Source organism: Alligator mississippiensis, chromosome 4 (genome assembly GCF_030867095.1).
Source record: "Alligator mississippiensis isolate rAllMis1 chromosome 4, rAllMis1, whole genome shotgun sequence".
NCBI lineage: Eukaryota > Metazoa > Chordata > Crocodylia > Alligatoridae > Alligator > Alligator mississippiensis.
This window is the reverse complement of record NC_081827.1, coordinates 52,735,985-52,761,103: the sequence shown is the minus strand read 5'-3', so window position 1 is coordinate 52,761,103 and position 25,119 is coordinate 52,735,985. Positions and strand designations below refer to the sequence as shown.

At 45.7% G+C, this 25,119-nt stretch overlaps 1 protein-coding gene and 1 long non-coding RNA gene across 6 annotated transcripts in view; one reads left to right on the top strand and one right to left on the bottom strand.

The window, feature by feature from the left end:
• Positions 1 to 2,709: 2,709 nt before the first annotated feature.
• LOC109284328 (uncharacterized) lies at positions 2,710 to 3,947 on the bottom strand. Its single transcript, XR_002091740.1, has 2 exons — positions 3,867 to 3,947; positions 2,710 to 3,348 (listed from the first exon to the last, which is right to left on the bottom strand). It is a non-coding gene; the product is annotated as an uncharacterized LOC109284328 (long non-coding RNA).
• LOC102571303 (uncharacterized) overlaps positions 3,904 to 25,119 on the top strand; it is a 133,563-nt gene continuing 112,347 nt past the window's right edge. For 3 of the 5 annotated variants that reach the window (XM_019492383.2, XM_019492391.2, XM_019492366.2), the window contains exons 1-7: positions 3,904 to 4,130; positions 4,582 to 4,671; positions 6,499 to 6,606; positions 8,975 to 9,059; positions 12,428 to 12,489; positions 16,262 to 16,453; positions 20,937 to 21,019. In XM_019492383.2, the coding sequence (XP_019347928.1) occupies positions 3,963 to 4,130; positions 4,582 to 4,671; positions 6,499 to 6,606; positions 8,975 to 9,059; positions 12,428 to 12,489; positions 16,262 to 16,453; positions 20,937 to 21,019 (788 nt within the window). In that variant the 5' untranslated portion in view covers positions 3,904 to 3,962. The remainder of the gene's footprint in view (positions 4,131 to 4,581; positions 4,672 to 6,498; positions 6,607 to 8,974; positions 9,060 to 12,427; positions 12,490 to 16,261; positions 16,454 to 20,936; positions 21,020 to 25,119) is intronic. The other 2 variants (XM_019492372.2, XM_014601041.3) reach the window with 1 other exon arrangement.

The following is a 25,119-nucleotide window of genomic DNA, read 5'->3' as shown; positions in this document are numbered from 1 at the left end:
GCCCAGGCATGCGGGGTCAGAGAAAACCGGTGGTGAGCTAGAATTAGTCACAAACGCGCAGTGGCTGATCAAAAGACTATCCACTTACACCCAAAGATGGTAGCGGTGTAGGCTGGACAGCTTTCCAGGTGCAGCTCCGCTTAAATCCTCGTTGGAGGACCACGACAAATTCTTTCCCACGGAGTTGTTTAGGCTCTGCGGGTTCAGCAATTCTTTCCCACGGAGTTGTCGAAGCGCCGTGAGCCGTCCGGTTCCCAGGCCCCAGAGTTGTTTAAGACTCCGTGGGTTCGAAAATTGGGTTCGGTTCCCTGGTCCCCCGGAGTTGTTAAGACTCCGTGGGTTCGAAAATTTGGTTTACAGGAAAGGGATACGTCTTGGATTGCACTCGGCGACGGGGAGAGGCTAGAGGCAGTTCGTTCTTTTGTTCCCCCCTCCGGAGTTGTTAAAGCTCCGTGGGTTCGGTTATTAAGCCTCTATTGCCTGCTTAAGAGAGACGCGTTGGGTTCGCAAGGGTCCACATCGCTTAGAGATCTTCACACAGCGCGAAGTCTCCTCCTCCTGGCGAGTTCTGTATCTCTCCAGTTTTCCTCTCTCTCCGGCTTGGGCGGAAGCTACCCAAGCCTTTTGTACGGCTAGCAAGCCAATAGCTAGCCGTCACGTATGCCTACATTTAGAACTGGCCAATAATGTGGCGCGAATCTAAATACAAATGGCGGGAACTCCTTTGCAACGTGCATCACTAGTATGCAGCAAAGAAATGCACCCTGCAAAGAAGCTACAAAACGGCGGGAAAGCCTTTTGCACCCGGAGCTCCCCTCCACAGCAGAGAACTCCACCATACAAAGAAACTATAGTTTGGCGGGAAAAATAATTTAGCGGTGCCGAAGCACACACAAACAAAAACCACAACTTTGGGTTGTGACAGTCCCCATCTTTAAGAAAGGGAGGGAGGACCCGGGCAACTATAGGCCCGTCAGTCTTACTTGAATCCTGGGGAAACTCTTTGAGATTATCAAGGAGCACATCTGTGATGGGCCGGCATCGGGGATGATGCTCAAGGGCAACCAGCACAGTTTCATTAGAGGCAGGTCATGTCAGACCAACCTGATTGCCTTTTACGATCAGGTCACAAAAGCATTGGATGCAGGTGTCGCCGTGGATGTAGTCTTTCTGGACTTCAGCAAGGCCTTTGACACTGTTGACCACCCCATCCTCATTAAAAAACTAGGCGACTGTGGCATTGATGCCTACACAGTCAGGTGGATTGCTAATTGGCTGAAGGGTCATACTCAGAGGGTGGTGGTGGATGGGTCATATTTGAACTGGGGGGAAGTGGGCAGCGGATTCCCCCAGGGCTCGGTCCTTGGGCCCGTGCTGTTCAATTTCTTTATCAGCGATTTGGACAGGGTGAAAAGCAACCTGTTTAAATTTGCTGATGATACCAAAATTTGGGGTGAGGTGGGCATGCTAGTAGGGAGGGAAAGACTGCAGAAAGACCTGGATAGGTTGCAAGGGTGGGCTAACAAAAACAGGATGCGTTTCAATACGGACAAGTGCAGGGTGCTGCACTTGGGCAGTAGTAACCGGCAGCACACTTATAAGATGGGAAACTCCCTTCTTGAGAGCACAGAGGCAGAAAGGGATCTTGGAGTCATCATTGACTCCAAGATGAACATGGGCTGACAATGTGAGGTCACGGTCGGCAGGGCTAACCGGACCTTATCGTACATCCACAGGTGCATCTCAGGTAGGGCCAAGGAGGTGATCCTCCCCCTCTATGCAACACTGGTCAGGCCGCAGCTGGAGTACTGTGTCCAGTTCTGGGCACCCCACTTCAAGAGGGATGTGGACAACATTGAGAGGGTCCAGAGGAGGGCCACCCGCATGATCCAGGGACAGCAGGGCAGACCCTACAATGAGAGGCTATGGGACCTGAACCTGTTCAGCCTTCACAAGAGAAGGCTGAGGGGGGACTTGGTGACTGTCTATAAACTCACTAGGGGGGACCAGAAGGGTTTGGGGGAGACCTTGTTTCCCCTAGCAGCCCCCGGGATAACAAGGAATAACGGCCACAAGTTGTTGGAGAGTAGGTTTAGATTAGACATCCGTAGGAACTACTTCACAGTTAGGGCGGCTAGGATCTGGAACCAACTTCCAAGGGAAGTGGTGCTGGCTCCTACCCTGGGGGTCTTTAAGAACTGGCTCGATGCCTACTTGGCTGGGGTCGTTTAAGCCCAGTTTCCCTCCTGCCCAGGCAGGGGGTCGGATTTGAAGATCTACAAGGTCTCTTCCGACCCTACTTCTATGGTTCTATGAAATCATTAAAAAGGAGAGATGGCCATTGACACCTTTGGAGTGAAGAACACTGAGTCGCTTAATCAAATTCCTCAGCTGCCTCAATAGTAATGCAACAGCTGCTGCCCTGTGGAGCAGAAATCAAAGCAGGGTGCTTCTATCCTGGCCAGAAAACCAGCTTCCCCCTAATACATTCACCCCACTTTTGTGGAGTTAATTTTTGGGGAAAAGTTGTATATTATATGTGAGAGAATATGGCAGCATAATCTAAAAAACCTGAAAAGGAAAACCCTGCATGGTGTCGGAGAAATTATTCACTTAAGCTCCCAACCTGGAAAGGGAACACCTGCGAATACTCCTGACCTCAATGGGGCTCGTTTCCCAGCTGAGATTCAAATAAGCAGGAAACGAGGGTGTGGTCTTTTCAGTTTATTCGGCCCAAGGTCCCCCGACCTTAGAAAGACAGAGGGGCCCCGGCTGCACTCTCACACACGTATTTATATTCTCTGGTTACATGATATTTTGCATGCGCAAAGCTTTAGCGGAATATTACTAGAATTGCATGACTCTTCTTCAACTTGTAGGGTAAGACCAAATAAGGCACAGGTCTGCTGTTAAGCTTGTCTATCATGCTTAGTTACTATGGCGGAAGTTGTGGGCCCCTGAAGGTACAGGCTGTGCTTCCCCTATTGCCAAAGGAAACCCCTTTCTCTGCACACAATTTCTAACAATGGCTAAGCAGAATCCTTTTCCTAAAGAGGGAGACTTTATCACTGCTCTTTCTGTGTGTCCCCGTGAGCAGGAACGTGTTTCCCTGGGGACCCCCTGCAGAAAACGCCTGCATGTGTTTTTGTGCGGTATGCGGCTTGTGCGGTATGTGGTGCTGCAGACCCTAAAACAAGTCCCTGTTTGATTCAAGGAACCTTCTGGAAAATGGCAGATTGTAGCTCTCACTCGGTTTTTTGACTCCAGAAGGATGGTGGAGCAGCTCTTCTGTTGCAAGGGTCTCAGAAAGCCCAGGGCAAGGCAGTGTTTCTCACAGAGGTTTCACCTCTAGGAGGGAAGAAGACAAAAGGATTTGAAACTCCTTCTTAGAACTTGGGGAGTTTTGCCATTAATTTAGATACGATCATAATTTAATGTTGTGCCTTTTCTTCTTCCCTTGCTCAGGGCCAAACCCACCCCGCTGTTTGGGGTCAGGAAGGCGTTCCTCCTATCTGGGGTCAGTCCGGCTGTACAGACTGGGGGGCTGCCTTCCTATGTAGGCCGGGCCCGGCCCCCCCCCGAGCCCGGGTAATTCACAACCTGTTACAGGCTCCAGAGGTCCGAGGGCACTGCCTGTGCCCCCTAGAGTGGCGGCAGGCGGGGGACGGCGATGTCCCGCGTGGTGTCAGGGCTGAGGACGTTACTAACAGCCGCGCAGGGGATGCTTTGCCCGGGACTGCCAGCGCCCCACGCAAGAACTCGCCCTATAAGTGCCTGCTAGAGGCCATTTCCAGCGCGCCCCCCCCCCCCCCAGGCGGGCCGGGCCGGGCCGGGCGGAGGCGGCCGCAGCAGGCGCTGGGGCCCACCTCGCCCACGTGACACAGCCCCTTCCGTTGTTATGGAAACGCGGCCTGTTGGCGCCCGGTGCAGGTGGCGGCGGCCTCGGGCCCACGGCAGGCGCCATGTTGGGGGTGTCTGGGTCGCGGCTGCGCGGGGGGCTGCTGGCCCGGCTCTCGCCCTCCGCCGCGGCGCTCCGCTGCGCGCCCTCGCTGCCGGACCACGCGCAGGCCAAGGCGCAGGCACACCTGCTCTCCGCGGTGGCCTGCGAGCGCGCCATGCGCTGGCCGGAGGTAGCGCCTCCCGCCGCTGCTAGGGGCTTGGATGGGCCTGCGGGTTAAGCAGGGGGTATCTGGGTTGGGGCTTGGATGGGAGACCTGTGTACATTGTGATGGGAAACTGCCACGCTGAGGACTGGCTTGGGTTGTCCTGCTCTGACTCGTGGGATCCTGGATGTTTTAACTGGGGGTACAAACCTGTTGCTTATCCCAAATAAATGATTTTTGGCCCAGTTACAGAAAATCCCACCACCACGAGCGGGCCACCACCCCTTCCCCCGCTTGTGGTGGCTTGTCCAGCTCATGCCCTTGCACGTCCTGGGGAGGACTTGTGCTGTCTTCTCATTCTGCAGCATCTCAGCCTGGGAGTGAAGTGGTCTTGCTGTGTATGAGCCTGGAGGAGGGGAGGGGAGGGGAGCTACGAGATTGCCTTCAGATCCTTTGGCCACTTATAGTTTGCTTGCAGGTTGTTGAACACTATACCGTGCTTCTGAGAACTCTGAGCAGAGAGGAACTACCCAAAGACTTTGAGCCGGGCTTTCGCTATTTACAACTGGTAATTTTAAAGCAGTTTCACAGCAGAAAAACAAGGTTGCGACTCTAGCAGGTTTATGGCAAGTCTCATGATACTTGATATTTGTTATAATGTCTCAGCTCCTGGTGTTATGTGGTTATGACTCAGCTTTCATTAAATGAAAAAAAAAAGGGAATTTCTGACCCTTTTGGGGATACAGACAAAGCTTGCAAATGTCAATATTAAGGGCTCCAAAAACACCAGAAAGCACATAAAAAGAACCCTAGTTTTCCTTCTGATGTTGCCTAATGTTTAGGTCAGTCACCTGATTTTTTGGGGACCTTACTCATTGTTTTTAAACACTTGGGACTGAATGTAGTGAACAAGTTTTGCTGCATAAAATTACACAATGTCATCTGTGTGGACGGACCCGGTGCTTCTATGGAGCTCTTCGTGTTTGGAATGGTCCAGTAGGAACTGGTTGCAAAACTTGAACCTTATCTTGATGGTCAACAACAAAACATATTAGTTAAAGAACATATAACTTGACTGTACTTTTGATTCACTTTGCCTGTGTGGGTGCCAGGGGTGTAGAGAAAGCACATTACATAAGCCAGGTGGAAATAAGGTGCATAGTTTTAGCTTACTGGTAAATAGATTGCTTTGGGGGGGAGATGGAAGGGGCAGTGGGGCAGGCAGTGTTGAACTGCACTTTTTTAAAATATGTGGAAAGACATGTCACAACACTCCCTCAAATTATCCCTGCACAGGTTTAGATCCCTCTGCGCAAATGTCTCTGTTTCAAAGCACAGAATTAAATTATGATCCTACTTAATTTAATGGTAAAACTCCAGGTTAGAACTGGCTAAAAAGGGGTTTCATATTGGTTTTGATATGGAGTATACAAGGTACCTGGCTTTAAGCTAGACACAATAGTAGACCGACCTGGGACTACAGGCTACCATGTGGACTGCCCTAGACCATGAGCCAGAGCTTCTGAGGCAGTGAATCCAGAATCCATGCCTTAGATTTGGCAAAAATGTATTAAACTTGAGATGTTTCAAATAAAATGTGTCAGGCTTAATAAACAGGCATTTTCTGATTAAATGCTCCCATTACATGTCTGACCAGCTTTACTCCCAGTTATTTCAGTGGGACCAGATGTTATCTATAACATCAGTCTCAGTATGCAGCCTTGGTATCCTTCTACATTGCAGTTCTCTTGGCAGTTCTATATTTCATGTCTTTATAAACCTGAAACAAATTAATGTTAATTGTATAATTCAGCTAAGGGTTAGGATATAGGCTGTGCTGTTGCTCCTTCTGTGTTCTGAGATATCTGCACGTGACAGAATTTTCGGACAGAGGAATTTCAGTGCATATTCTCATCTCTGCAGACTGCATTGTTTTATTAAGATGGGACCTACTTAGTATTGCATTAAAATTAATTTAAATGATCTATGAAACATCTCTGCTGTACCTTATTAGAGAGACTACAGACTTTATAATGTGAAATATTAATAATATACTCTTCCTCTGGGCGGTATATTTTAATGTTCCTGTTAGTCACTGAAGAGCCATATCTTCAGCTAGTGTAAAGTAGCATTTAATTCAGTGGATTCTACCACTCTACATCAGCTGAGAATCTGGCCCAAAGTAAATTATCTAGGGAGTACCTGATAAAATATACTTGTTTTAATATGCAAATGGTGTATAGCAGATACAGTATTTTTGTATGCACATATTTAAAGCAATGATTGAACAAGAAAATGATGAATAGTGGTTTTCATTAGTTTGAAAAGAATTTAAATCAGGTTCTACACAATATTAAAACTTTAAAAATGATTTGTGATTCTGATTGTGTTTCAGCTCTTTGAAACCTATTATCATTTAGCTGTAGCTTTCCAAAAACAGAATCAGCATAAGGAAGCTGTGGAAGCATTTACCAAGGCAATAGAAATTGGATTCATCCCTAAGGTAAATCTGTAGTAGTATTTATAGAATGTTCATTGCATCCTGAACAACCTTTTTATTAGAGAAGAATATCTTAAGTTTATTGGACTATTACATTTTAAATCAATGAGAAAATACAAGGAATGTGCTTGAAGATATATATTCCTGGTTCAACCTTGTGATTTTTGTTATGCCATATTTATTTTAAAATGATCGACAGCCGTGCCTTAGAATTACACTTACTGTACATCAAGTAAAATCATCCAGTATAAAAAACCAGTACTGCCTTTAGGGACTGGGATCAGACAGAGCTACAAATAATTAATCTTCTGAATATATTAGGTTATACTATACCTGCACCTTGCGTTAAGCATATTAGAAATTGACCTGTGAGATGTTTGAATAAAATTAGAGATTTGTTTAGGTAATGGGGGGGGGGAGATGAAACTGTCCATTTCCTCCACACATAAACCCAAACCTTTTTATCCTAAGTGGTCAGTATACTTGAAATGATAGGATGTTTCTAGACTTCTATACTTGTATGTAATTTTTAAAATGACCAGTGAGTGAAGTCATATCTATGTCTAATGCCAGTTAAGAAGTTTGTCTTAGGAGGGACTGAGTGCTCTTGTGAGATGCATTGTACCTTTAACTTTTAAAAGTTTGATATGTGCTACAGGGGTCTCTAGGATTCCCAGTGACCCACAATCCTCCACACTATCTTCTCCCCACCTCCGAAGGAGAGAGAGGGAGGCTTCCTGATAGCCCATCCAGTAGCGAGATGTGAGGGAGCCATGCTTGGATCCTGCTGCTACTACCTCCACAGCTTTAAGAACTACTGCCAGGTTCTTAAAGTGGCAATGTCAGTTCCCTCTGGAGCTTTGTCATGGCTGCAGTGGCTACGCATCTGTCCATCTCTATAAGCTGCTGGCAAAGAGCTGCCTTTGCCTCTGCTTCTTTTCAGCAGCTGCCAGCTGATCATTGACATCCTGCCCCCTTTCTTGGCAGGGGAGCAGGCAGGCTGTTGTGATCAGGCTGCCCTGAGGGCGGTGGGAATCCAGGGAGCAGTGTCCTATTGCCCTTTAGCTAGTGAACTCACCTTTGAGGTGACTAAAGCTTTCTAGCCAGGGGGCATGAATATATATGACCCCATAGTGCTATATTTTTGTAGTGTTACAAAGTGTTGAGTTGCTTTGTAGCACTGCAAATGAATGCCTGTCTAAACCCTAATATGCTTCTAAATTAATTAAACTCTTGGGGTTCAGTGAGGTGCTGAATATCCTCAAGTTAATGCTGCTGGAACTTGCAGCAGCTCAACATCTTGGAGGAAGCTCTCCAAACTTACCAGGATCAGAGCTGTGTTTTTGACCTCATGTTTTATGCCATTTTCAGAGCCTTGTTATAATTGCCTAGGAACTCATAATTTATTAGAGTTAACCTTAAATATTGTATGAATTTGTAAGAATTTATACGTTTTAAGTTTTAAAAATATTTGATAAAACTTTTTTCCATAAAATAGTTGATTAATATCTGTTCCCGGTTAGTGTCTGGCTGAAAAGGCAATAATTTATATGAATGGCTGGGATTTCATGCATACCCCAAAATCTTTCCAATGTAGAAATTTTTGACTGACAGGATAAATGGAATCTAAGATCATTGGAAACAGTCTTACTACGTTAGTCATACATTTTTGCTTCTGGCATTTACAGCAATTCAGTTATATTTTAAAGAATAATAAGTGATTTTTGTAACTGAAAAGCAGTGTGGATAGTAAGCGTTAAAAACAGTAATAAAACAGTGAGCAAACTGAAAGTTAGATCATTCAGGTCCTTCATGTTGTGGGCTCTAAACTCACTTGCTCTTTGTTCAAATGATATTGTATCGAAACAAATACTGGCTTTTTTTTGTTTCTAGAATTTATTTTTCTGATATGTTTGTACTTTTTGATTAAATGCAGTTAATATAACTGCACATTGGCTGTGTGGTTCTTGTGCAGTCTCATTAAATTCCTTTTTCATTTTTTTTCCTCCAGGGGTGTAAATTGATTTATATGAGCATGCTGCTAATGTTATAGCTCCTTGTCTAGACCCTTGGGTCCTAATGTTTTTTAAACTCAGTACAATTATGGGAAACATTATACTGGAATGATGACATAAATCATCCCCGTAGGAGTCTGAGCAGTCTGGGGAGTTATCATATAGAGCCCTGTTGAGGTAAATAAGAACAGCAATTTGAAATAAATAAAAGACCAATGCTGCTAATGTGTATGGCTCAAGAATATCATTAAATTCATAATGACAGTGTTTATTTGGTATAACAATGTTAGATGTACTGTGATGCTGCTTTTTAAACAATGATATTACTATTCATGGTACTGTCCCCTTTTCTCCAGGGTGTCTGTCAGGTTGGCTGTACCTCCAAATCTTTCCTTCAAACGCCAGTGTTTGCTAGAAGAGCATATGCACATGTAAAATGTGGTAAGATGTTTTGGAACTCTAGGTGGTCTTAGTTAGTGGCTGGCAGCCTTTTTTGTGGTGGTGGGCAAGAATGATCTGGTTTGGGTCCAAGGTGGGGTGGCACTAGGACTTTTCCGCTCTCCGTACTACCGCTTCTCTCTGCCACCCAGCTGCAGCATGGGAGAAGCTCCCCACCACACAGCTGTGGCGTGGCATGGCGTAGGCCAAGTCCCTGGTTGCCAACGCCCCTGAAACCCCCCCTGCTGCTGGGACACTGCTGAAGCCCCTTGGATCCATGGGCCAGCTCCAGTTGCTCTGTTGCCTGGATCTGGCCCATAGACCGTAGGTTGCCGACTCCTGATTTTTGTGAATAAACACTGGAATTTCAAACCCAGAAAAGAGGGATAAAGGTTGTAGCCATGTTGATCTAAAAGCAAATGCAGTCAGTGTGGTAATGACAATACGTTTTATTAGACCAACTAGATAGTTGCAAAAAAAAGTTCTTTATTTGCAAGCTGTCAGGCTCATGCACCCTTCTTCAGGCAAAGGATAATGCAAAGATTGTAAAATGTCTCCCAAGTAGAAATTAAACTTTATATTGCACAGGAGAGCTGGAGGATGGTATAAGTTCTCCTGGGTGGAAAAGTTAATTTTGTGCCAGTTAGGCTTGGGTAAAAGTTGGAGCAGTCTGTTTACCTCAAAGGTGTCTGATGGCAAGCAGGATATTGAATTTTGCTTCTTTAAAAACTATTATGAGGTTGTGTTTGCTCTGTTTTGTTATTTTGTTAGCATTACCAGCATTGGGAAATAGTGGGGAGATGTGGTGATAAAACATACTCAGGTTTAGCTTAGTATCTAAATGAGTAGGAGAGATTTATACATTGTGTGAGGGAATTTGGGGTCCAGCAGGAGTGCTAATACCAGTTTTCTGTCCCTGAGTACTACATGACAAAGACAGTAGGGGTGAGGGTGTCCAGTTGGCTGTTTGCCTCTTCACTGCCTTGCCTAGCACAGTCAGTGGCTCTCCCACCAATACGTAGTTCTTGTTGGCAGTTCAGCCCTTCCTCCTGCTGCATTGCCCCAGGTGCATGCACAGTTAGGCTGGTACTTGACTGGTCTACTTGAGCAGAGCATAGGCATTATTTTGAAAACTTATCGCCTAGTTCAGTGGCCTCCCTCCTTTCTAAGTAGGAGATCACATTTGGCATTTAAAAGCAGCCCAAGATGTACTGTGCGCTGCTGCCATCCCCTTTTCTTCCCTGCCCTCTGCCCAACAGGTTAGTCTGTGGGGAGGGAAAGTGGGGCAGATTGAGGCAGAAGGAGAAAAAATTATTTGGGGCCACGCCTCCCTAGCAGTTAAGTCCCACCTGGCCAGGGCCCCACTCAACTAACCCCTGCTCCTGCCCCTCCAGCACTGTCCCTCACCATGGAGGCCTCGATCTAGCCCCCACCCCTTCCCTCCCTCATGGATTGACCTGTTGGGCTGGGGCTCGCACGTGCATGCACACGGGCACTTGGCCCTCCACCTCAGTCTCAGATCGACTCTAAGAGGCTCTGAGATCTACTGGTGGATCGAGATCCACTGGTTGGTGACCACTGCTCTAATGTATATTTAGTTCACAGTGAAATATGCTCAAACAAGCTAGTAATGGCAGTAGGATTTGGGGCCCACCTAGTCTATATGAAGGCAAATAGTATACCAATACACATTCAGATACCTACAGATAGTCTCCTTAGGTAAATACCCTCTTCTCTCTTGATATGAATCCACTGTTCACAAGTCCTTTCAGAAGCAGTTGAATAGCCTTTTAAAGAAAATATGGACAATTGGTAGTCTGGTGTGGTCTGAATGAAGTGAAAGGGCAGTGAAGACTTGTTGATTGGTCACTAAACTGGAGACCTACGTTCTGTGCCCAGCTTTGCTTTTATTTGCTCTGTGGCTGGAGCAGTTTTCTTGGCCTTGGTTTCATTCTCTACCATGACTTCTCCACTTGTGTTTCTAAAACACTGACAGAGTCTGCATGTTCTCCTTTACAGGATGTTCCATTACAAGATAATAGCTTTAGATAATGGAGTCACAGCTTTCATTTGTTACACTTTCACAGTTCTGAAAATGAGCATATTTGACTGTGCCCTTTACCTTAACCTGTTGATCACCATGCGAACTTTGCATACCCACTTATCTACTTTGAAAGTCTTATACCTAAACAGCTTTTGCTTGTACTCGTGTGTCCTTGTATATAAGGATTTCTGCCCACCCAGACATCTTATCCTTGTATATCTCAGTTTGTTCTTTCTTAATCCACAGTACTTTTGAGAGTCTTACTGAGTAATATTTGAGTAATTTGGAAAGCTTTTAATTGCATTCAGTAGTTTTGGCCCATTAGATCTTTGCTCTAATAACTAGATCCATGGTATTCATTTGAACCAAAGAACCATTTGATAATGTTAATCATGACTTTGCAAGTTAATGTAGTTAAATTTTTCAAAACTAGATAGGATGCATCTGTGCTCAGTAGTAAGGAAAATGTCATTTGCCAAACTGTTAAAATCCTGAGGCTAAGCTTTACAAAAAAATTCCTGCTAGTCATTTTGATTTTCATTACTGAATGATCACCACTTCCCATACTGCAGGACCCCCAGCCACAAGCCTCCCAGGCCATCTGCTGTGCTGTGTAGGCTCCTTCCCATCTGTGCCATGCTGCATGGGTGACTCCTGCTGCACTGTATAGGTGCCCTTGTATCCCCCAGCTGTGCGCTTTCTGTCGGGGAGGCAGGCAGCAGAAGCTGGAGGAGGCAGAGAGAGCCCAGAGACTTTGAGTGCCACTTTCCTCATTGCTTTCCTGTTGCTGTTACCAACTGTGAACCATGGGGCTGCTCGTTAACCCCTCGGGGGCCAGATGTGGCCTGTGGGTCTCCAGTTGGACAGCCCTGCCACACATAATAGGGCTTAAGTGCACTTCTGTAGATGTGCACAAATTGTGACCAAGGAGTCAGCATGTCACTGCTATAGTGTTAGAGCTGGTGCAGAGAATCTGAGATGTTTCTTGAATCTGTTCACGAGTGCTTAGTCAAGCAAAGACAGGCAGAGCAGGTGTTTGTTGGGCTTTGTGGAAGGACAGATATCTCACATCATTCTCCACTGTGGTCATATGAAAAGGTGGCTTTCGATAGGCCATGGAGGATCCACCACATCGAGCCAAGTCGGTTACATTGTGTTTTTGGAAGGACATGAAAGAAGCATTGTAAAGAATCTTGTCAGAAAAATGACTAACCAAAGAGTCATTATTAGAAAATAATGTTTATTGCTTGAATTTCAATATGAAATATGTCTGACATTGAAAAAATGGTTACTTTTTTCACTCTGCTTTTTTCTGCTTTGTTTCTAGACAATATGAAAGAAGCAATAGTTGATGCTAACAGAGCTGTTGAGTTGGATCCTTCCAATCCTGTAAGTAATTGTGAAATGAACTGCATTTTTTGGGACCTGAAATGCTCATTTTACTTGGTTTTAGTTTTTTGGAATTTTACTCTCTGTCAAGTGTGTATCTAATTTCTTTTTTTCAGTTGTATGGCAGAGCTGCATCTGCTACCTTTTAAATAATGGCACTAGAATAGCAGTAAACATATACCTATTTCTGTGAAATACTAAAATATTGTTAAAACAAAATTAGTGGTAATTTGGAAGAGGAATATTTGTAGATATACATTTTAAAACTGAACTGGAACAACATCAAGTTTACTTGTTAATTTTAAACTGCTATCTAATAGTTTAATGTTATATTTCCTAGTTCTAGTATTGTGAAAGACAATAAATAATAAATCTCTATTTGCGTTCTGTGCATCACTGAGTAATTTGTAAACCTCTGTCTGTCCCATCACAAACACATTTTTTTTTTTTTAAGTCCTAGCCTGTTTAGTCTCTTCTCGTGTGGAAGCCCCTCCACACCCCGATCATCTTTGTTGCCCTTCTCTGTGCCTGTTCTTCTAGTTTTTTTGAGGTGGGGGTACAGTATTCCAGGTGTGAGCGAGCCAAAGATATATAAATGGGTATAAATAAAACAAAGTATCATTACAGTTCCCTTTTCCATAACTCCTAACATTTTATTTCCCTTTTTGACTGCTGCTGAACAATGAGCTGGTGTTTTTTGTGAACTGTCCACAGTGACTCCAAAATCTCTATCCTGTGTGGTAACAGTTAATATAGAGTCTTTCATTATGTGCATATTCTGAGTAATTTTTTTCCCCATATGCATTAATTTCTACTTATAAACATTGAATTTCATCTTTCATTTTGTTGCCCATTCACTTTGTTGTTGATTTCTCCCCAGTGTGTCCTGTGAATCCATTTGTTGAACACTTAATTTTTTTATTATGGTTTCTACCAGTTTACTATGAACCAAAGTTAGCCTTATAGGCCTGTAGTTCTTTGGAGCTCTTTTTAAAGATTGGAGTTACAATGGCAGTCCTCCGCTACCAAAGCTTTTTTTAGTGTTAGGTTGCATACTACACTAAATAGGACTGTAATTTCAGATTTGAGTTCTTTCAGGACTGTAAGATGATTGTCTTCAGGTCCTAGAGATTTGTTGCTCTTCAATGTATTGATTTCCTCTAAAACCACATTTACTGACACTTTGGTATCAGTCAGTTCTACTGCTATGTCTCCTGGGAGTTGTGGGGGAGGGAAAGGATGAATTTGTCCCCTGGTGAGGGAATCTCCCTATCATCTTCATTAGTAAAGACTCCATGATCAGTTTTATTCTTCTAACATATTTAAAGACATTTTCATTATTGTGTTCTATGCCACTAGCAGTTTTCCCCCAAATTCTTTTTCTTTTTTTTTGCCTTCCTTATTAGTTTTACATCTGACTTGTCAGAGCTTATTTTCTTTATTATTTTCCTTGTTTGGACTTGACTTCCACTTTTTAAATGAAGTATTTTTTTCTGCAATAGCTTCCTTTACCAATTAACCATCTGGCTTTTTATTTGTCTGCTTGCTTTCTTTTTATTTATTTATCTATTGATTGATTTGCAATATATACTTATTTTGTCTCTGATATGATATCCTTGAACAGTTCCTGTGCTGCATGCAAATGTTTGACCTTTTTGGTGCTGCTTTTAATTTTGTTGTATCCTCATATTTGTGTAAGTCACTTCTTAAAATTAAAAGCTACTGTGGTAGATTTTTTTAGTTCCCCTCCCGCCTCCTGTAAGGGTATCAAACTTAAGTGCACTGCGATCATTATTACAATTACAAAGAGGCATAGTGGCTGATACTGATCCGATTTCTGATACAGCTGCTTCTAGCTGGTAAGACCGGTGTGGTGGAAGGCGGGGGAGAGTGTGTGCTCCTCAAATCTGCACAGGGCAGGGTGGGCTGCAGGCGGGGCTGCACAGGCCTCTTCTCAGTGGGGGTTGGGCTCAGCAGGCACCGGTAGCATTGGGAGGATGCTGCATCCACCCCAAATTTCACCGTCACTCTGCTCCCAATGCCTCTGCCAGCTGCCCAGCACAGCCCCAGCTCTTCCTGGTGCGTGGGTGGAGGCAAGGCGTTGAGCTGAGGCTGCGCCCGGGTGGCTGGTGGTGGTGGCACTGGGAGCAGAGTGGCGGCAAAATTTGGGGTGGATGCAGCATCCTCCCAGTATTGCTGACACCTGCTCCATGCCCGGCCCTTACTGAGAAGAGCCCCAACTGTAGCCTGCCCCACCCTGCACAGATCCAGGGGACACATGCCGCCCCCACCCAAGCCATCCCAGGGTACAAGCAGTGGCAGGAGCCGCCTCCCCCTCCCCACCCCACGAGCCGCGGCTCTGCTTCCCCTTCGTGCCTGGGCAGCACCTGCCCTGCCCCCTCCCTCACCACGGGTGCCGTTGATCTGCCCCCCATGCTCCTTCCCTCCCTCCTCCCTTACCACCACACCATACTTACCAGCTGGAGGCAGCTTTCCATGCTGCCAGCTGTGCTTCTCGCTGCCTGAGTGCTGTGCTGTGGCTGCACGCAGCACGGGCATTTATCAGCCAAATTATCGGCCCCATCTGGCGGATATCCAATACAGTCAGTTTTCTTTATATCGGTACTGATCCGATATCAGACTGACATATTGGTGCACCTCTAGTTATTGTCTTTTGTAGCTTCTCACAGCTCCCTTAACATTTCAAGCTTACCACGAGGGCAGCAATCAAGTGGCTGATGTCCCCAGATGTACATTCTTTATACACTGAATTTTTCTACCCACAGTGGTTCTGTGATACCTCTTTAGCAGTTAAGATATATACTTTTTTTTACTTATCATATTTACTCATATACCACATGCATCTTGTTTTTGGAAGGCAGAAAGTGTAGGAATTTTTTTTTTCCAATCATGGCTGATTGCGTGACACAGAATAAGTCCTTCTGGAAAAATAGTGTGTTCAGGAAGTGTGGCATCCCAGGTGATAGTGTGGGTGAGGCAACAGGAACTTCAATATGGATGAGTGGTAGGACAGCAATAAGAGTAGGCCAAGACGCTTGCAAGAGCAGTAGCAAAACTTATTTATTTTTTTACTATAATTTGTTCTTTTATGTTAATTCCTATAAATAGTAAAGGGGTTGTTTCCACACCATAAGTGTCATCAAGATATTACAGTTCGCACTGAGTATCTTGCTTGCCCTGAGCTAGTTCAATTGCAGCTTCAGGCACAAGCTATAGGGCTGAGCTAATAGTTACTGTACATTTCTTAGTGGCTGTAAGATAGTTAACACTGGATCCTGCTTTTGCTGCTTGCCAGGTGAGAAAGAAGTAGCAGCAGTGATTAGAGATGGCATCTCCCTACTTCTATTCCAGTGAAGAAAAATCACCATCCTCACTTAAGACATACACCCCAATTTGGGAGGGCTGGTTTTGGGGGGAAAGTGAATGTGGTATGCAAGTAAATATGGTAATGCAGTCCTTAATATAGATTGCTTCTTTCCTACTAGTGGAAACTACTCTGTCATTCCTGTATAACTTGTATCCTCATGTTACAGTGTTCCATTGATATCTGCCCCCTCCCCACCACCCTTCATACTCCTATGTTTTGAGACACCTATTATGTTAATAGATGCCTATTATATCAAGTTGGTATGAGAAGCTTCTTGTGCCTATTCTCCGTTTAGCAAATCCATTGAGAGATCACCAGAAAATGTCCTGAATTGCCTTTGAGGTAAAACTAACCAAATTCTCTGTTATGCTTTTCATTTTCCAGGATGTGTACTGTGTCAGGGCTCTTGTTTGGAGTGCAGCAAAAGAAAAGAATAGAGCCATTACTGACTTAAACAGTAGCCTCAAGTTAAAATCATCTCATACTTGTGCTTTGATTATCAGGGGAGCCATTACAAATTCTCTTATGGCAAAAAAGTGCATGAAATCTATAGAGAATAATAAAGACCACAAAAAGGTAAATAATACTCTTTCACAGTATCTGGTTTAATTTGCCCATTTCATATTATGTTTATAAAAAATATGACTTTGATATGGGATGAAAAACAGCCTTGTTTTAAGCAGAGGCAGCTCCTTTTCGTGTCAGTGCTAATGCTAAGACTGAATTTGTCCTCTGGTACTTTTGGTTACGGGGTTTTAAATTTGACCTGACTTTTCCTGAATAACAGTGATTTTTTTTTTTTTCTAATTGTTAATTGCTTAAAGATAGAGTTGTGATTCTGGATTACCTCTCCCATCTTCCCATTCTTATTTTTATATCCCAACAGCAACTAATAGAGTTTGGTTTAAAACCCCTTTCAAAATTACACAACAAAATTTTTAACTGCATGTGCCATTCTGCCCCGGGGAACAAGCAACACATAATACTTCTACACATAAATGTTCTACTGTAAGTCATTCACCTACTTAATTGGTGTATGGTATAAGTACATCCACAGAATAAATTCTAATGTTATAAAAGCCTAAGTCTGTCTGTCTGTCTGTAATGGTTTATTCACCACTTGCCCCCACCCCCCTGCTTCCTGGAGGTGGTGGCAACAGAGCAGATGGAAGGGTGGGCGTTGCTGGCCTCTCCTGCCCTGATCCCTGCAGGTAGTGTGGGGGGGGTGGGGAAAGTGGGCCTGGGCCCAACGTGGGGGGTCTAGCCCAAGTTGGGCGGGGGGGGTGGGGGAGCTGGCCTGCTGCGGGGAGAGGGAGAGTGGGGAACAGCGGGCCTGGCTCGGCCTGGCCCAGCCCAACACGGCAGCTGCAGGGGGGGAGGAGAGGAGTGAGCCTCCTCCCGCTGTCAGGCCTGGGCCCACTTCTACTCCTCCCCAACTCCCTCCGCCCCGCCGCCACCGTGGCCCAGCTTCTCTCCACCCTTGGGCCTGGTCCTCCCCCACATTGGGCCTGGGCCCGTTCCTCCCTTCCCCCTGCTGCAGCAGGGAGGGTGGGAGTGGGCCCAGACCCCAAGTAGCAGGAGGGAAGGGGGAGCAGACCCAGATGGGGCTGGGGCCTGGGGCTCCATCCCCGCCTGCTCCCCCTCCCCGGTCATTCTTGATGAGCAATTGGCTCAATTTGCTTCTTTTGGTCAATACAGTCCACTTTTTTAACTACTTCTTGAGAATGGTTTACAGTTTTTCTGCCACTTCAGCAATGCCCCACAGCTGATTTGTTTTCTATGACAGTCTACACTGGCTTCCTTCCTTCCTTCCTATCTGGTGAATGTAGCCCTTCTAATGAGTATTTTTTCTGTTAAGTTTTGAAACCAATATCAAGATACATTGGTAGAATGAGGCACTGTAGTTTGAGATCTTTAAAGTCTGGAAAGTCAAAGGGAAATAGCAAAGAGATGAAATGATACCGGAAAAAACAAGAGGAGATAAATGCCTGAATGTGAGTCTTATTCAAAAAATTGTCAAAATATTTTCAGATGCAGAGGTTGTTTCAAAGATGAGAGGAATATTTGCAGACTTCAGAAAGAGAGAAAGGAAGTAGGAAAACTGTACCTAAAACCCTAAGGTCGCTTGTACACGTGATAAAATTGCCCTTTTTAGTAGTTTAATTGCCCATTTTTTAGTGATTTTAATTTTGTCACACTGTACATGTGCAGTAGTGTATTGCGATTTACATGACTTTGTTATGGAGCAGACTAAAACACATTCCAATGTATTTTATTTTGCTGTGTAACAAATTGCAGTGATACATTCATTCCCCGAGCTGCAGCTCAGGAGCCACGTGACCCACCAGCAGCTTGTTTCCTGGCCAGCTCCACAGAGTAAAAAAAAAAGCGGTGAGAGGCTTGGTGGGCTTCCAGCGCCCTGTGCACTGTTCCTGATGTGTGGGACCACCTGGGAATGGGTTGACTTGCCCTTGGGGCAGTGAGAGAAGGCGGCAGGAGGGTGACTGGGTGTGCTGGTGACCAGAGAAGGCGGCAGAGATGGTGCACGGGATGCTAGAAGCCCAGACGGGCTCGCAGAGCACAGCCAGCTGCCTTCCTGCCACCTTCCTACACTGCCCCAGGGGCAAGTCAGCCTGTGCCTGGGTGATCTCAGGCAGCAGGAGGGCAGTGGGGACAGTGTGTATGGGGTATTGGAAGCCCCGGCAGGGGAAAAAAAAGGGTGAAAAGGGACCTGCTTTTCCCACCAGTGGAATCTGCCCATCTCTTCTGTGGATAGAGGGTGAGCTGTTGGCCGTGTCCGAGTTTCAGGCGGCCTGATCCTTCCCCCTGTGGTGGCAGTGCCCCATGGGGCCACCCAGGCAGGCTGATAGTGAGCCAGATGCTGCCCCAGCTCAGAGCCAGCACCTGGCTTGCTGTCACTCTGCCCAGGTGGCCTTGGGGGTGCTGCTAACATGGAAGGAAGGACCAGGGCCCCTTGCAGCTCGGGGACCACTTCACCTGCTGGCTCCTTGTCCCCTGGCTGCAGGCAGGCTCTGCCAGGAAAAGAAAAAATGGTGAGGGGCCCAATCCTTTTCTTTTTTTTTCTGTTGGAGGGGCACGAGCTGCTGGTAGCATCTGAGTTGTGGGGGTCCTCGGTCCTGCCCTCCATGCCAGCGATGCCCTTCGGGGCTGCCTGGGAGGGGTGCTAGCAAGCTGGGTGCTGACTGAGCAGCTCAGGGCTTGCTGGTAGCTCGCCTCCTGGTCATGGGCCTACTCCAGGGGGGGAATTAGGCCTCTCGCTGTAACAGTGATGGAGCCCCTAAATCAAAACGTCAGAATTAAAAACCCACCAATTGAAAATGCACCATTTCGGTTTAGGGAGAACGAAATCCTCGTCACGTGAACAAGTGGCATAAGAGTTTAGGGTGATTTTTGAATAAATGGAGTGCTTATTGGTGTAGCTTTGCTAAGAGTAAGTAGCATACAAATAGTGATGGAATGATGAAGTTGAGACAGAAAGTAAACAGTTAAAGTAAAAATGATTTACATTGTTTAATCCTCTTCGTCCAAACTTGAATTCAGAAGGGAGATTAACATGGGAGATGAAATATTGGAGAGCAGGCCAGGAGAATGAGCTATTTTAAAAAAGGAGAAAAAAGAAAATAAAATTTAACAAGCAGTCATATGCATCGGAATGATTGACGTTTTAATACATTGACTTCTATTTCATTGGCTAGTACATGTACTTATTTAGCAAAACAGATAAAAGGGAAGTTAAAGATTATACTCAAGCTGACAGGGTAGAGGAGATATTCCATATCGAAATATCAAACCTGGATCAGTTGCACCACAGGCTGGCTTATCTGGATAGCTTTTAAGAAAGTACTCTTTGTTTACTTGATAGTAAAGGATGAATCCTCATTTGATTCGCCTCTATTTTGTTCTTTGGATAAAATCATAGTATATACTATCACTGTAATTTGTATTAGACATGCATTCTTTGGAGTTGGATTATATTTTAAGATTTTTTTGGGGGGAGGGGTTAGTTGAATGATAAAAAATGGGTCTGTGTATAAAACAGGTATGATTAATTTTGAGAGTATCTAAGATGATGCATAAGCAATTTTGAAAAATTTGTCCCTAGTTTAGTGTGCTAGATAACTACAGTTTATACTTTTTTGCTAGTTGCATAATAATTGTTTAAACATTTTTCTAAACAAACTATTAGAAAGTAGTTTATGACATGCTACTTAATAGTAAGATAAATCATTGCCTTAAAATAGTACTTTGGGTTTTTAGCATCTAAAATCAGCAGACAAGACATCAGCTTTTATGTTGCCTGCATGGCCTTTGCACAATAAATTGCATGAAATTTAATTAATTCCTCTTGGAAAGTTAAAGGATTGAAGTCACCATACTGAATGAGCATAGTGGTTCCAAGAAATCTTGACACACAAACTTCATTAGACTATAAGATAAAGCTATGGTTTGTTAAGGCATGGAAGCATGTATGTAATTTAAGCACATATATAATCTCACTGACTTCAGTATGATTACTCACATATTTAAGATTTAATTATATGCTAAACTTTTGTTGGTCATCAGAGCCTTAGCCCTCATCTTTGACATCTGAACTGTAACATTCCTGAACTGTAACATTCCTATCTGAACAAAAAACATGCCTAGGGGAGGTGGGGAAGAGAGAAAAATCTTTCACATCTTTAAATATCTGATCCATTTAATTTTTGGTGTCTCTGCTCAGACTGCCAATAATAGCTATATGTGATGATTTTTGTGATATGTGATTGAAGTCACCACCTTAATGTCCATAGGTCATTAAACTGTCTCCACATGTTAACAACTTTTCATTACTATAGAAAGGGCTGTTTTATAAATGGCAACCTAAATGTTACTGATTTCCTCAAGGATTTTTTTTAAAATCATGATATCCTTAACTTCCTTGCCTATGCAGACTCGTTCGTTTCCCTGTTTCCCCAACTTTCACTGATTTATAGCATTTTACATTTATTTCAACACTATTGCTGATGAGATATCTATAACTCTTTTTTTTATTTAATAGGCTTTGGACCTCTCCAAAGATAGTCAACGGTTTTTTGATGTAGAAGATTTCCTCAGTCCTAAAATGGCAGATTTTTATGATAAGTAAGTATTGGCAGTTACTGCAAGCAGAAGTAAATATCTTATTTACATTGTGGCTGAAATGATGATAAGGTGTTTTCTTTCCTTATTATTGGTTTTTGGTAACGAAAGGCATATCCTTATTGCTTTGGTAGGTGGTATTCAGAAATCTGTGCCCACCTGCTCCTGCTTTTTATACACCAGCCCTGGGATTGGCAGAATGGAGCTGCCCTGAGAGCACCTACTGCCCCACTCTCAAGATCTGTCTCCAGCATGCTTGAGAGTGGTAGGGGATTTCTCTCAGAGTAGCTTCAATGCCTCATTTCTGGGTTTGAGACAGGTAGAATGGGAGGGACAAAGAGGACAGTCTTCTTGGTGATGCTCTTGAATGCTCCAGAAGTAGGATGGACAGACTCTCGAGTCATTTTTCTGTTGTTGGTTGCCTTTTTCTTTGCATCTAACCCTGATTTTCTCCTGGGAGCTGTATCATTTGAATCTATAGCTAGTATGAAGTCCTAATGGGATCACTTGGGGGTAATTTTTTTCCTTAAGATCCTCATGTGGATGTACTCTTTCCTGAACCAGACACTCCAATACAGATCTTGCCATGGGTGAGGTTACTCTTGTGGGGAAATGGTTGGAGAAGTCAATTGTGGTTGAAATTAGTAGTAGTTTATTTGCATTTATTTACAGTTTTTGCTAAAATAATACAATAAAGTGGTCAATAAAATTATATCACAGTATCATAGTACTTAGGGTTGGAAGGGATCTAAATAGATCATCAGGTCCAACCCCCTGCCCTGGGCAGGAATGGGTGCCGGGATCATATCACCCCACCAAATATCTGTCCAGCCTCCTCTTGAAGACCCCCATGGTAGGAGAGAGCACCACCTCACTTGGGAGCCTATTCTAGAGCCTGGCAGCCCTAACTATAAAGTAATGTCTCCTGATGTCCAGCCTGAACCTTCTCTCTAACGATTTGTGGCCGTTATTCCTAGTAACCCTGGGTGGTGCCCGGGAGAACAGAGCCTCCCCCAGTTCCCGTTGGTCCCCCCCAGTGAGTCTGTAAATGGCTACCAGATCCCCTCTCAGCCTTCTCTTGTGGAGGCTGACTAGGTTCAGGCCCTTTAGCCTCTCTTTGTAGGGCCTGCCCTGCTGCCCCTTGACCATGCGAGTGGCTCTCCTCTGAATCCTCTCAATGCTAGCCACATCCCTCTTGAAGTGCGGCACCCAGACCTGGACGCAGTACTCCAACTGTGGCCTGACCAGTGCCACATAGAGGGGAAGGATCACCTCCTTGGACCAGCTTGTGATGCATCTGTAGATGCACGACAAGGTGTGGTTAGCTGTTACTGACCACGTCCTCGCGTTGGCGGCTCTTGTTCATCCTGGAGTCAACAATGACTCTAAGATCCCTTTCTGCCACTGTGTTGACAAGAAGGGTGTTCCCCAGCCCATAGGTGCATTGCTGGTTCCTTCTCCCTAGATGCAGCAGCTTGCACTTGTCTGCGCTGAATTCCATCCTATTCTCATCCCCCCCCCCCCCATCTCAGTAATTTGTCTAGATCTAGCTGGATTCTGTCCCTCACCTCCAGCGTGCCCACCTCGCCCCACAACTTGGTGTCATCAGCAAATTTGGACATTGTGCATTCCACACCCACATCCAGATTGCTGATAAAGATGTTGAACAGTATTGGCCTCAGTCCCAAACCGTGGGGGACTCCCCTGCCCACATCCCTCCAGGTCAAAAATGACCTGTCCACCACCACTCTCTGGGTGTGACCTGCTAGCCAATTTGCCACGCATCTGACTCTGTATCAACGCCACAGTCACCAAGTTTTTTTTTAAGAGCATGTGGTGGGAGACTGTGTCAAAGGCCTTCATAAAGTTCACGAAGACAACAGCCACCCTGACACCCTCATCCAGGGACTTTGTGACCTGATCATAAAAAGAAACCAGGTTAGTCAGGCAGGACCTGCCCTCAATGAACCCATGTTGGTTGCTCCTGAGCATTACCTCCTCTGCTGGGCCCTTGGAGATGTGTTCCTTGATAATTTTCTCAAAGGTCTTTCCAAGGACCGAGGTAAGACTGACTGGTCTATAATTGCTGGGGTCATCTTTTCTCCCCTTCTTTTAAGTGGGGACCATATTGGCCCTTTTCCAATCCTCTGGTACCTGGCCAGTGCCCCACGAGTGCTCATAGAGCCGTGCCAGGGGCCCTGCTATGACTCCCCTGCCAATTCCCTCAGCACCCTCGGGTGAAGAGCATCTGGACCTACTGATTTAAACACGTCCAGCCCCTCCAAAAGTTCCCTAAGTTGTCCCTGACCCTAGGCATGGTGGTGCCTCCCCTGGGTCCGTCTGCAAGTCTAGTGGAGGAGATGTCCCGGGCCCTGTTCAGGAATATGGAGGTAAAGAATTCGTTAAAGTGGTCAGCTTTTTCATTTGCTACAATCACCAGATTGCCAAGCCTATCCTGTAGGGGCCCCATGTTACCCAGTGCCTTCTATAGAATATACTAATACAAGTCTATAGTATACGTTCTTTGCCAAAAGCATACAGTATGATTACATATTCTACCAATATAAACAAAATGAAAACCCTGCATAGCATGTTATGATATGAAAAATAGATGGAACAAAGCACTGTATATAAGTATAATATGTACTAGCCAATTGCCTGTCAGGAGTGACGGGCAGGGGAGCATGTAGGGATGGAGCCCCATGCCTCCCCCCCACCCCCCTGGTCTGGGCCCACTCCCCTTTACCTCCTGCTGCTTGGGGTCTGGGCCCACTCCTTCCCCCGCCACACTCCTTCCCCCCCACAGTGGCGGGGGAAGGGGAGGAGTGGGGCCGGGCCCAATGCAGAGGAGGACTGGGCCCGAGGGTGGGGAGAAGCTGGCCTGCCATGGTGGGGGGAGCAGTGGGCCCAGTTCAACCCGGTGGGGGAACGGGAGGAGTGGGCTTGGAGCTGATGGGGGCGGTGGGGGAAGAGTGGGCCCCGGGCCCGAAGGGGGAGAGGAGGCCTGAGACTGAGCTGGGGGAGAAGCCAGCCTGCTGCTGCGGTGGGGGGGAGCAGTGGGCCCTGCCTGACTGACGTAGCAGTGGCTGGGGGAGGGGAGGGGAGGAGCGAGCCTGTTCCCCCTCCTCGGGCCTGGGTCCACACCTCCCCCACCGCCTCTCCCCCCGTCAGCTCCAAGCCCACTCCTCCCGTTCCCCTGCTGCTGCTGGGTCGGCCCAGGCCTGCTGCTTCCCCCCGCCACAGCAGGCCGGCTTGTCCCCCGGCTCAGGGTCAGTCCTCCTTCTCCACCGCGTGGGACCTGGGCCCATTCCTCCCCTCCCTGCACTGCTGGGGCGTGCCCATTATTCCCCCAACCCAGGTGGGACCTGAATTGGGACCTGCAGGTGGTGACGATGGAAAGAGGGAGGGGCGGGCTGAGGCCAGAGCCTGTGGCCTCGCCCCCCTGTGCGGCATCCTGACCCCGCTCGCCACCACTGCTGTCACCTGTTAGGAGTAAGAGGTGGGGTGAGGCCAGCTCCAGTGGCCTCACTGCCTCCCCCCCCGCCGTGTACTCCATCCTTGCCATCTGCAGAGAGCAGGGCAGGGGGGAACGAGGCCCCCCTGTTCTGTCTGCTCTGTTGCTGTTTGTCAGCCAACCAGAGCGCGAATAAAGCATTACGGACAGGCGCAGACAGACAGATGTAGGCCTTTATAATATTAGAATACTTATATAATAAATCCCAATTTCAAGAATGCATCAATTCTTGATGTGAATGGTAGAAAAGAAACATGAATTAAAATCAAAGGAGCTCTACCTTGAAATAAATACTACTAATAATTAGACTTTATTTCAGTTTCTAATCCCACGGACTACTTTATTAAAATGAGAGTAACCAAGTCTCCCTGCAACTGCCCTTTAATTTTATGTACCATTCTTTGGCAGCAGTGTATTAAGAAGTGGATTCAGGTTTGTGTTTACAAAGAGTCTCTTTCATAGCAAAGAATTTCCCCTTAAATAGCAGTTTTGTGAGTAACTGCCACTGAGGACAAATGCTTCCAACTTCTTGGGAGGTGGGGCAGAGGGCCTCTGTCAAACCCCAAAGATATGCAGACTCTGTTCATTC